Raw genomic sequence first — 13,428 nt, 5'->3', positions numbered from 1 at the left:
GTAAGTAAGGTGGATTTTGGTGTGTGTAAAGTGTATTTTTGTTATTATTTCTTAGGGTTCAGCTTCCCAGGATATGTGCCATAACAATCTCTGTTTCCCAGGTATTAGATATGAGTTCCCAGGCTTGTGGTTCAAAACATCTCCACCACGTTTGCACAGTATTATACAATGATATATAATATAAACATGTGTGCTGAAATTGTAAACATCCACTGCAACTGTACAGTGAGATACAGGGATGAGGTGATGCAAACTTGTGAGGCTACTGTTGGAGATATGCCTTCTTGGTCTGTTGCCCTATAAAGCAGGTGGTCAGCGGTCAGTGATGGGATCACACGCTTGCTGGCTAAGGTAAGGATCTTTTGGTTTAACTGTGGTTCAGGATTTACGTTCCTTGGAAATGGCAAACGTCTATGTCCACGTCTATTATTTTTTTCCTATTTCTCATTTTCTGGTGTCAACAGTTTGTTTAAAAAAGCCAGATTAGAGTTGCCTCAAATACATACTCTATCTTCCATTTATTCCTTCCTGAAATTTAGTACTGATGTTTTATCTTTGCTCTAACATGTTGATGGTCTGATTGTAAATTTATAAATGATTTATAAATGAATTTCACCTGAGAAACCAGTCACTCCTGTCTATTAGAGATACTCATTTTCATTGTTATGCTGTGAAGGTCATCATGTCCAGTGCCTCCCAACTTTGTTTCTGAAGAATGTATTAAAAGATATTGACACGAAATATCCCTGCATTCTTTAAGCTTTGGCCTTGTTCTTCTCTTTATCCTAAGTCATATCTTCTAACGTTTTTTTTATTGTCTTCCACATATTTCACAGCAAATCATAAATTAAAACTAACACTAGATCTATAATTACAAAATAATGTGTTCAAAAAACTTACCACAAAATCTGAATGAGTGAGCTTCTAATAAACACACTCTAAAACATCCGTGGTTACAAAATACTCACCTTCCAAGTCAGTGATCATCACCTCCTGCTTATTCCTGAGTTTGGCCAAATTTTTAGATTTCTCTTCTTCTTCAGCCAGCTGAGAAGAACATTCAGTGATGCGATCTTCCATCAGTTTCTTTTCCTATTAAGGAATAATTAATTGACTGCTTTATAAAAGAAATTAAAGGTGGTAAATCAAAGTTTTCAAAGTAGTACCAAGCTAGCATATTAAGCACTTACATTACTGATATAAAACAGGGCTACACTGGAACAAGAACTTTTAAGCTAAAATATTATATAATGTACATTTCCATTGAAATTATTAAAATAAATAAATCTGAAATAGTTTACAAATTTAGAATTGCTAATTTCTATGAGAAGTCTATAAAAGTAGGCAGAACAAAGAAGTAATTCAATTCAATTTAATTCAAACATTCATTGAGCAAATACTAGGCTCTTCAGATACCAAGACAAAAACAAAACCACAATCCCCGAAGGAACAATACACAAACTGAGCACAAAATAAAACTCAGGGAGTTTGCATTTAAAGGACATGCAACACAATGATACCTTGATAAACTTGGAATTTTGGTCCTCTAGAAGTAGAATTTCCTCTTCCATTTTCTTGATTTTGGCTTCTGCTGTGACTTTTTCCAACTGTAGCTTTTGCCGAGCTCCTTCTTCCTCATCAAGCTGCTCTTCTAGATCCTTCATAGAAGAAGCACACTTAATACATATTTTGCTCACTTTTTCTAGTACAATCTTACTATGTCTTAAAAGTAACATCTCGGAATCACAGTAAAAAAGAATAGTTATTTAAAGCCTAAAAGTAATATATGTAGAAAGAATTTAAAATTTTCAGTTTATTTTAGATTACTGAGTATTTACTCTATTTTCAAAATTGTCTTGAACGTACTGTATCTTCTTAAAGGTATTAAATGACGTCTCTCAAATTCTGGCACTTGGCTAAAGATGAATCAAAAAATAAGTACATAATAGAATTTGTGACTGGTCACCTTTTTTGAAGATCATTGGCCTAAACGCCCTTTAATCATCTCCATTACATTTCAAATAATTTAGAATCTATAAACTGCACTTATAAATCATTGGTTGCTAATTATACCACTGTACAAGCAGTTTTTGCCCTTTATACAAATGCATTACCGTCAACATCAAAGTGTTTAAAACCCCCTGTATACTTATGCAGATAGCAATTTGCACATAGCTTATATCTATTACCTGAGGCTCAGATGGGTTAAGAGACTTATTCATTGTCACACAGCCAGTAAATTAGAGGTGGGATTTGAACCCAAATCTTTCTGACTCCAAGTCCAGCTCTCTATCTACTATTTCATGCTCCTTCAAAGCACTTTATAGGAAGTGAAGTCCTCACTCTTCTGGGATCCAGCATCAAATTCAGGAAACAAACTGCTGGTAGGACAATGGGATGGAGATTTCAGGACCAAGGCTTAAATATAGGAATCACTGGTTCCCAAGCAACATGGCTTACACTTAGCAAGGGCTGATAAGAATGTGTCTCTGAAGAGTCTTGCAAACATAATCAAAAAGGTTCTAAACTTAAAAGGAAGGGAAGGGATGAGAAGAGGTGGGAAGGATAAAAAAATGCCTACATATATCCACTAAACTATGTACTAAACAAAGTCCCTATAATGGGAAGGAAAGTAGGAGTAAAGACACAATAAGAAAAAAATTCAAAGGAGTCAGCAAAAAAACTGCAACGATCTCAAATGTATCACAAACGCACAAAGTATAGGTAACAAACAGGGTGAAGAGTTCATAATACAAGAAGGCAAATCTGATCTCCCAGGTTTCACTGAGACTTGGTGGGATATGAGCCATGACTAGAATGTCTCTAGATGGTTACATGTTAAAAAAAATAGTGAGGGAATACCACTGTATACAAAGAAGGCATACACATGTGAGGAAATGCAGGAACCAAAGATGGGAAACATGGTAGAAAGCAGCAAAAACAGGAACAGAAATGATGTTTGTTTGCACTAGAATATATTTCAGATCCTTTGGAAAGGAAGCAGAAATAGATGAAGACGGTTCATAACTGTGCTGTAAGAATCAATTAATAAGCACTTATTAAGCTATGCACTAGCACTGGGCATGCAAACAATAAATGAAAGAGAAAAACATGGAAAGACTCACATAATCTAATGTACAATAAAGTTAAATGAACCAGGAAAACAATTTATATAACTACAAAAAGGTAAAAAGAAAGACCAATGAAATGAAACTGAACCCTGTACTTATAATGACCAAAGGCCCCAAAGAAGAGTTGAACAAACCCACTTCTCTCCCTGCATTGCAGAACTGGGGATGAACAGTGGGCATAGCATACCACATGCAATAACAGAGAATAATCCCCATCTTCTCTGAGTATCTTGTCTATGTTACTTAGTTGTTCGCAAGTGGTTTTCCCATTAGAATGTAAGTTCCTTGAAAACAGGGACTGTTGTTGCCTTTATATTCCCAGCGCATAGTACTGTGTGAGGCACGTTAATGCTTAATAAAAAAAAAATTTTTTTTTGATGGATTGATGGATGAGTTAGTCCAGGGATCCTTAGGTTCAAGAACTTACTTTGTAAACTATCTGGTAACTGTATTTCAATATAATTAGTTTCCTTTGCAATTCTATGTATTTTATGCATTTAAAAACTTTCTGAGAAAGGGGTCCATAGGCTTCACCTCACTGCCAATGTGATCCATGACACAAGACAGCTTGAGTTGGTTTTGACGAACTGCTTTTAAAAAAACAGAGTTTGGTAAACACTGTGAGCCTGGAACAGGCATGAAATACTCACGACGGTGAACTTCAATTATCCGGATATCTACTGGACTTGACTTTCTGATGAAAGAAGTCAGTAATTCCTTGATTTGCCTTAATGAGAACTTCATGCCTCCAAAAGTAAAGGAACCAATGAAAACACTTCTATTTTGGACCTGATTCTTAACAGGAAGCCATGAATTGCTAGGGTGGAAATGATGAGGAGCAAAATAACCAATTAATTTTAAAATATTTGTATTGTGGTAGAGAAAAGTCCTCCTGTGCCCTAGTCTGACATGTGCCAGAGATATCGTGAGAGCAGATTTCAAAGGTTCCAGATAAGACAGAATGGCTTAGCATTCTATAGGGGAATTTGGCCCAGAAGGGATGGAAAGTTCCTAAGAACAAAATTCTAACAACAGAAAGGGAAAAGCACATAATCAGATAGATGTGGCTATACCAGGAGCTTGACAAACTTAGATTTTAAAAAGATAAATATAGAAGACACAAGCAACACAATGGATGATGAAATATGAATCATACTGAGCTGAGTGAAAAATGAATACCAGAAAAAGGGTGTTTTTAGCTCTATCCGGGAAAAGGAGTGTAAGGAAAGAAGAGGGATGCTGCTTGTTGTGCATGTGATGATAACAATGGACAAAAGAAAGAAGGGAGATGTACAATTTTTATTTTCCTTCTGTTTTATCTGCCAAGAAGAAAGGTCTCTGGATTGTAATGGTTAGGAAACAACTTAGCCGTAGGGAGATGAGAACCAACGTGAGGAGAGGTATAACAAGAGGGGCCCCTCCAAGAAAGTCACCAGTACTCTGGGATGAAAGAATCCCAGGGGACTGAAAGAATCATAGGATGTGATTGCTGAGACATTGTCAGTGATCTCTGAAAGATCTTGGAGAACAGGAGAGATACTACAGGAATGGAAAAAAGGTAACTACTGTCCAAATTTCTTAAAAGGGAAAAAAGTCTAGAAGCAATAGACAAATGAACCTGACTTCAATTTCAGGAAAAATTCTGGAATTAGAGAGATAGTAACCATATAGAAAAGGAAGCCATCATCACAAAGAGGAAGTATTGTTTTATTAATAACAGGCGATGCATGTCTAATCTCAATTTTCTTTTCTGACAGGGTTGCAAGACTGTAAAATTAGTGAAACTGTATTGAAGAATCGCATGCCATTCTTCTGGCCAACATGGAAGAATGAAGGCTTAAGTGATGGCAGTTACAGTTGAAATGGTGAAACGACTGTAGTGAAAGGACTGAAAGAGTTATCTTTAATGCTTCAATGTCGGTTTTGAAGGAGGTCTCTAGGGAATCTTTGCTTGGCCTTGTGCTTTTAAGACATTTTTATCAATGACCCGGATAAAGGCAAAAATGGAAATTTCCATTAAATTTGCAGACTGTAAAAAAAACAAACAAAAAAACATTTTAGGGAAAGCTAACACAGTAAGTAACAGGATGAAAAATGCTTTCAAGAAACTAGAATGGTGGGCCAAATATCAAATTTAATAGAGGAAAATGTAAAGTCTTGGACTTACTGGCAGCAAAAAACATCACCTTCGAAACTACAGAGTGATGGAAACAGTGGCTAGACAACAGTTTGTCTGAAAAAGATCTGGACGCGAGCTTAACAAGAGCTAATAGTGTGATGTAGCAACCAAAAATGATAATGCAATCTTAGGCTACATTATGACACACACAAACACGCATGCATGTATGTACACACATGTATATATTCTCAGCAAGAGAAAGACGATAGATCCAGAGCCAAAAAGGTTCTCAGAAGACATCTCAGATCAACCTCCCCATTTTTCAGACAAGAAAACCAAGGCCCAGGAAGGCTTAAGTGACCTGCCCAAGGTCACAGAGACAGTGTCAGCAAGATTAAAGATTGTGTCATATACAGCCTTGCTAAGCAACTGGAGATTTTTAACCAAAGAAGAAAAGACTAAGAGAGGACATGAAAACTCTATTTTAAGGACTGTCTTATAGAAGTATTAGTTTGTTCTATTTGTTCTAATAGCTAACTCTAGGAACAAGTAAAAGGTTTCAGAGAGGTAAATTAGGGCCTAATATTACAAAAAAATTTCCTGATTCAACTATTGGAAAGTAGATGGACTTCCATTGGAAAGAGTTGGTTTTCTCTCACTTGATACATTCAAGCTAAGGTGATGTTGGCCATTTATCAACTAGGTTGTGGAGAGGATTCTTGTTGAGATCTAGGTTGAACAAGACAGCCTCTGAAATCCATTCTAAAACTCTAGGATCCTAAGTGAAATGAAATCCCTGATCCAGTGGGGGTAATGGAAGGTACTGACAGTTATTTGCTCAAATGGTGGTAGTCTGAGTGGGGTTCATGTTTCTTTCTTCCCAGATAAACTCCTGGCATTGTGCGAAGTACAAAGTACATAGTTAAAAAAAAATACCTAAATTCAGAAAACATTTATTAAATGTGTTCATGAAGCCAAGGAATGTTGAAAAGAATGTCTTATACTATAAGGTCTTGGCCTTTCATATGGAGCAGTTTAGTACTGAAAGAGGCAGAAAAATCACTTTTGCTTAAAGAAAAAGAATTAAGTCCATTCGTAAAGAATGTAAGGTACTGCGCCTTGTTTATGGATGAACCACGTGATGCCTGAAAAAGAAGGATAAGAACTTTGGTTTAGCGAAAACTGCTAAAATGTGTGTGTAAAGATAGGTAACGGATGGGAACTAAGCAGCCTTGGACAGAAAATGAACTGCGTCATAAATATAAAGACTTAAATCACCCTTGTAAAGGATACAGCCTTATTTGTATGTGAACAATTTGATGATTTAAAGGGTCAGAGAAAGAACTTTTATTTACTAAATATTGGATGTATACGAGTATGAAGAAGCAGTTTTCAAGTATACAGAAAGTGACGGATGGCTGTTTTGTGAAATGATTAATGGTTGGAGCTGCAGGGCACTGAAGTCATAGCTTCTTTGCATCTAACTTTTGAGACTCGAGAAGGTAAAACTGAAATGTTGTAGACCACAGGTTCCCAAAGGGGGTGATACAGCCCCCTGGAGGGCACTAGGAGTTTGAAAATGATGCAAATTAAAAAAACAAAAACAAACCTGTTAAAGAAAGTAGATTTCCTAGGGGGCACTGAGTAATTTTTTTTTTTGAAAAGGAGGTGGTAGGGGTGATAAGGGGAAACCACTTTAGTTATTACCTCATAAGTGAAAGGTGAGTAACTGAGTAGAGGATTTTAATTTAAGCCACTGAGAATATTTAGGCTGAGGCCAAGAGTCTATGGTGAAGAGACTCAAAAGCCTGCCAAAAGAGAAGACTCAGCAGGGATTCTAAAAGCAGCATTTGAAGAAACAGCAGCAGGAGCAGTCAGTCAGTTGACAAGAAAACTTTGGCTGCTAATTCATGATTGGATAAATTAAGATTAAAGCTCACTGGAGATAGCTTCAACTCCAGCTGGGGCCTTTCAGCAATACCTACAGAGGTAAAGAATCTCAGGATCACTTTTAGCTCTTTGCTACTCCCTTTGCTTTGCAAGGAAAATGCAGAAAGGAGAAAGAGGCTTTACAATATAAGAAGAGATGCTGAGATCTAATGCATAATATACAGAATCTTTGTGAATGAAGAGCTGGCTAGGGTATGCTTACCTTGCTCAGATATAAAGCAATGAGGACAGTCAGCAAAGTGGTTAATGACATCAGAGCTTGAGGTCCAAATGTAAATGACCAATTCTAACTACCTGGATTTTCCTTCTTCCTAGCCAGCCAAACTTCTAAGTGTACGCTCACTTTTCCCCACAGACACTGAGTTTGTTGGTGGAAGAATGTACCCCAGTTTAAATGTGGATTTATTATTACTGCATTTGCTTTAATAGACGAGTACTTGTTACACTGTTATTTTTCTCACTGGTTAAGTAAATGGCTATGTTTAAGATATGGATCTAAAAGTGTTATGACTGGTTAATACTGATGGAAGAATATTGTTTTAGGCTTAAGAGCATGGAAGGGGTGTATTCTTCATAACAGATGCAATTGGCAGGACCCTAAGAGAATCTGGATATAGCTTCATGATGATGGTCCTTCCTAAGTAACACTGACCTGGCCAGTTTGATGACAGGTTAGTGAGATATCCAGCCCAATGAGTGAGGTGTCCACGCACCCAAGTGAGATGTGTGAGGTGTTACATAGTGGGTGGACCAGCTTATCCAAATGGGTGTTATACTACATTTTAGGGTTCTCAAGGATAAGAACTCTATGTTATAATGAGATAAACATGAGGCATCAGGGTGTTGTGCAAAGAGTGCTAGACTTGGAATCAGGAGAAGCCTGGGTTTGGAATCCTGACTCTGATACTTACTAGGTGTTTGACCTTGGGCAAATCACTTAACTTCTGAGCCTCAGTTTCCTCATCTGTAAAACAGAGATAAAAAATACCTGTAGTACTTACCTCATAAGATTGTTGGGAGGATCAAATGAGATATTATTTTGTAAATGTTTGCTAAACTTTAAAAGCACTACATAAAAATCTGCTGTTATTTTTAATATTTACCTTTGTACTCTAGTGCTCCAAACATAGCAGGGGCTTAATAAATTTTTGTTGAATGAAGATTAAGTTAGATGACTACAATGACTAAAAAAAGAGAAAGTCACGTTCATTATACAATTCCTCAAGACCAGCCAAAACTGAAACCTAATGAGTGGGACCTTCTTCTCCACACTAGCAGGCTGCTCAAGACTCTACCTGGGGGTACCTGGAGAACCCTAGCAAGACCCTATTTCCACTTTCCTCTGCCACAACAGCCACCCCAATCTTCCTGCTGATGCCCTTTCCTTTTCCCTTCCAGGCCAGGCCTCTCAAAGTAGAGCCATTCCCTGATTCCCAATGGTGGCTGCTGTTCCTGTGGGGCAGATACCCTGGTGCATCCTTAAGGGCTCTGGGACCTTGGAATTAATCTCTTAGGACTTCTAGATCTGCAGCTAAATGATCTAATTCATGTGCCCTATAGCTAAATTTTCCTACATGTTAGGCTTCTAGAGCAGGGACTATCTCTTTTTTTCCTTTGAAGTACTGTATATCCGGTGCTTAACATAGACCTTCGTACATAAGGAGTACTTGCTTTACATTCATTGTTTATTTATGATTTCACAAATGGTAAAATGTTGCTTAAGAATGTAAAATACAGAATTCTAAAAAAAAGCAAAACCCAAAACACCACCATGTTAGTGTTGCCTGTTACTGCAAAGAAAAGAACAAATAACTTTTGAAGACATAATTAAAAACCTCACTATCACTGAATTTCTAAGTTTCACTATTATTAATTAAATTTAACCAACTTCTTCCTATTTGATACACACATACAAATCTGTTATCTACAACTTCTACTCATTAAACAAAGGTACTTGGAAAACTTCAAGACCTGCTTTCTTTCACTGTGATTGAGGAGTCTACATACTCTGGGGTCTCAGTATGGTGCAGTTACATGTGGCTAAACAGGCCAAGGGGGCCTATAATTGAAAGCAATTCAATAAACATTTATTAAACACTGATTTTGTGGCAGTAAAAGAGATAAAAAAAAACCCAGAAAGATAAGAATCCAACCCTCAAGGAGCTCATGCTCTATTGGAAGAAACTGTGGAGAGATTGTGGGGCAGGCCCTATCTCCAGTGGCTTGCAGAGAGCTGTGAGAATCCTGCAGCTTGTGATGGCCAGGCCTTCAAGGTTAAAAAGTTCTTTCATAGAGATGACCTCCTTTGAGTCACACAACACTTCAAAGAAACATTCACAGATACCTGAATGTGCCCTTGCATCTTTTTCTTCTCATTTTGGAGCACTTGATTTCGTTCTTCCTCTTCTTCCACCCTGGACTCCAGGTCATGAAGAATTTCTTCCAGTTCTTGTTTTTTTGCAGCTAAACGAGCTCGCATCTCCTCAGCTTCTGCGAAGAGCTCTGTTTCTGCTTGCAACTGCTCTGCAAGGATGTTCTTCTCCTCTAAAAGCTATAAACGTATGGAAACACTTAATGAAATGTCATACATCCACACAGAGCATTCACGAGAAAACTGTAATAGTCCTGAACTTCATGCCAAAGAAATTCATAACTAGAATTCACAATTACCAGTATGATCAAAAGAAATCAGATTTCTAGATACATAATGATCACTTTTTTTAGGTAATAATTATTTGTTAAATGGATGTACACAACAAAACCAAGTAGACAGATGTATTTTCAAACAATATAGAATTAAATTTATGAATGTCAGTATATAAAATGTTCATAACTAATCAGTTAGACCCAATAGCCCTTTTTATTTTCCCACTCTCTAGCCACACACACAGACATACATACACACTTTCCCCCTTGATGTAGCTGTTGTCATTATATTGTCTTTGTTATGCATTATTTCATATAAATTCTAAATTTCTTCACATTATTCACATTCAATTTTAGCTCTATGACTTAGAATATTGCAATCTAGAATACACCACAACTGATTCAGCCACTTCCAACTGTTGGAAATCGGCCATAAAAGATAACGCTGCTATCAGTATACTGGAAGTTATGGCTTTTTCTCCCTTTCTGATAATACTTAGATGCATTCTCAACAATTAGATTATTGCATCAAGATGTATGATTGTCATTTACGAAACTGCAGTCTAAACTGCTTGCCAAAAATTTTACTCACTCAGAATTTCACAAGCAGAGAACAGGTGCCACTTTTCCACAATGAGGCCTAAATTTTTTTTTTTTCCCTTTTTAATGTGACTGTGTGGTAGAACCTCAAAGTAGATTTTATTTGGATTTTGACTAGTAAGGTAGAACATTTTTCAAGTGATATCTCTTAGTATATACTCTCTGTTGATACTCTTTGACCATTTATCCACTAGATATTGGGTTTTATCCTTGAATATATCTCAGTTTATAAGTAAATTTCAAATATAAGCTTTTATTTGTTCTATCTGCCAAAAAATAATTTTCCCAGTCAAGTTTCCTTCTTAATTTTATATAATACATAATACAGTTCATCTTGTTTCTCCAACTTAGTTCTGTTTATTTAGTGGATAAACTTTTTTCTCGTACTGACAATGAGATATTGTATACTTTTTATACTACTTTTTAAAAGTTGCTATAACAGGGGGGTGGAGCCAAGATGGCAGCTGGAAAGCAGGGACTTGCATGAGCTCCCCACCACATCCCTCCAAAAACCTATAAAAAATGGCTCTAAACAAATTCTAGAACTGCAGAACCCACAAAATAGCAGAGGGTAGCAGGGATCCAGCCCAGGACAGCCTGGATGGTCACTGGATGAGGTCTATCGCGCACGGAGTGGAAGGGAGCAGAGCTCAGCGTGGGAGGCAGCAGGACCAACCAGACCAGGTGCCGGGCAGGACAGGCCCTAGCGCCCTGAATCAGTGAGCTGTGGCAGTTACCAGACTTCTCAACCCACAAACACCAAAGACAACAGAAAAGGTTAGTGGGAAAAGCTGCGGGGGACAGAGTTCGCTATTTGGTCACCGCCCCAGGGGAAGTGGGGGAGGTGCAGCTGCAGAACTACAGCCGCAGTTACTTCCAGCCCCAGGCCCACCTGGTGGGAGGAATTAAGTGGTGGATCAGAGCAGGAGTGCAGAGCCTGCTGAAGATTTGCATCAGGTCAGGGTTGGTGGTTCTTGAGGAAGAAGGAGTGCTGGTGTGGCAGAACTGGCTGCACAGAAACACCTCTGAAATCAACGGCGCATCCCCTCAAGCTTGGAACAAAGTACTCTTTGCTCTACAAGCAGTCATGCCCTGACGAAAAACTCAAGGGTCAAGTAAGTTGGCTGGGAACATGGCCAGGCAGCGAAAACACACCCAGATTCAGTCTCAGACTTTGGAATCCTTCTTTGGTGACAAAGAAGACCAAAATATACGGCCTGAAAAAGTCAACAAAGTTCAAGAGCCTACACCAAAAGCCTCCAAGAAAAACAGGAACTGGTCTCAGGCCATGGAAGAGCTCAAAAAGGATTTGGAAAAGCAAGTTAGAAGTAGAGGAAAAATTGGGAAGAGAAATGAGAATGATGTGAGAAAACCATGAAAAACAAGTCAATGACTGGCTAAAGGAGACCCACAAAAACACTAAAAAAAAATATTGAAGAAAACAACACTCTAAAAGTTGCTATAACAGATAGTTTAATATAGAATATGGTTTTACGCATATAAGTTTTTCATCATCTTCCTAAATATATTAAATAACTCTTTCCTCAATCTTTATAGGCACGTCACTCTTATATGTAAATAATTCTTTCTTCTGCTTCATTGATATGATTTTAATTTTTTTGTCTAATACAAGCTAGCCTGAGTACAAGCCTTATCTACATCGGTCCCTACCTGCCCCCACCAAACCTTGTGCTCTGACATTCTTGCCCACTTGATCGCCAATATAACATCTGTGTTTTAGCTAGTTCTATTTGGAAACTCATATTTTGATTATTACATGAAAACTATAAATTTAGGGATATTGTAATTTTTATTATCTGAATTTTAGCTACCCATGAACATAAGAGTACAGTTTTGTAACTGTCACAAAAGTGTCTAGATAAGTTAATTCCCAAGTATTTAATGCTTTGTTACTTAACATCTCTTTAATTAATATGTTAATATATATTAGGGACAGCTAGGTGGCAAAGTGGATAGAGTGCTAGGCCTGGAGTCAAATCCAGCCTCAAACACTTACTAGCTGTGTGACTCTTCTTTGTTCCACTCAGGAGGGATGCACAGACGTTAACTAGTGCTAGTTTGACCACAGGCTAGGTACTCACCCAATAAATGCTTACAGTTACAGGTGATTTTTAAGAACATAGAGGAAAGACAGGTGAGAAAGAGAAGTAGATTTTGCCCTTTTAATATGGGAGCTCAGGAGAAAGCGCATGGCTCAGTCTTCCAACCACTTCTATATTTGGATTCTAATTGCTTTGGAATATAGTTATAAAACTCTTAACTTTAATAAAGTAATATATTACATATAAGTATTTTTCAAGATTTTAAAGCCTCTGGATGAACTAATACCAAAGCTACTAACATAACGATTATATTTAAAATAAATACGAGGACCATCATTCCGTAGTAAATGACATTTTTCCTTGAATTCCAAATATCACTACATGAATTCATATTAATTAACGGCATTAGAGGGGGGTTTCAAGTTGTCAGTGAACATACCTGTTGATGTTTCCTTTCCATTTCTTCAAGCTCTTCTTCTACCTTTGTCTGCTTCTCCTTAACTTTCAACAGCTCTTCATCCTTGGCCTGAAGCTCCTCCTCCTGGCGGGTAACTTGTAGTAGAGGCTTTACCTATGGCAAAATCAGAAATGAGTTTAACGTTGTCTTTGTTTTCTTTGTTCTATTATGGAATCACACCATACAAGTAACTCACCTTAGTAAAAACTCGCCACCACTGCCAGTGCCGTAATTTTAGATAAGCTGCACAGTTACGCTGTAAGACTTTCAGAGCACTCAGCTGTTGCTGTTTCTTGGCAAATGCCCTTAAAAACAAAAGGAAAGACCAAAGTATATTTATAAGTACTGGAGCAAAATTAATAGCTTTTGGAATGAAGTTTCTCTGAAAAACAAAAACAAAAAAAAAAACAAAACAAAAAACAAAAAAAACAAAAAAACAAACAACATAATGTTGCAAGAGAA

At 37.4% G+C, this 13,428-nt stretch overlaps 1 protein-coding gene across 4 annotated transcripts in view; it reads right to left on the bottom strand.

Moving 5' to 3' along the window:
• Nucleotides 1–13,428, bottom strand: part of MYH10 (myosin heavy chain 10) — a 195,782-nt gene that overhangs the window by 44,383 nt on the left and 137,971 nt on the right. For all 4 annotated transcript variants that reach the window (XM_036767252.1, XM_036767251.1, XM_036767250.1 and 1 more), the window contains 5 exons: nt 13,163–13,271; nt 12,949–13,080; nt 9,545–9,751; nt 1,521–1,658; nt 969–1,092 (listed from right to left, as the gene is read on the bottom strand). In XM_036767252.1, the coding sequence (XP_036623147.1) occupies nt 969–1,092; nt 1,521–1,658; nt 9,545–9,751; nt 12,949–13,080; nt 13,163–13,271 (710 nt within the window). The remainder of the gene's footprint in view (nt 1–968; nt 1,093–1,520; nt 1,659–9,544; nt 9,752–12,948; nt 13,081–13,162; nt 13,272–13,428) is intronic.

Source organism: Trichosurus vulpecula, chromosome 7, assembly GCF_011100635.1.
Source record: "Trichosurus vulpecula isolate mTriVul1 chromosome 7, mTriVul1.pri, whole genome shotgun sequence".
Classification (NCBI taxonomy): domain Eukaryota; kingdom Metazoa; phylum Chordata; class Mammalia; order Diprotodontia; family Phalangeridae; genus Trichosurus; species Trichosurus vulpecula.
Note: the sequence above shows the minus strand (reverse complement) of the source record. Positions and strands in the feature narration are given on the sequence as shown.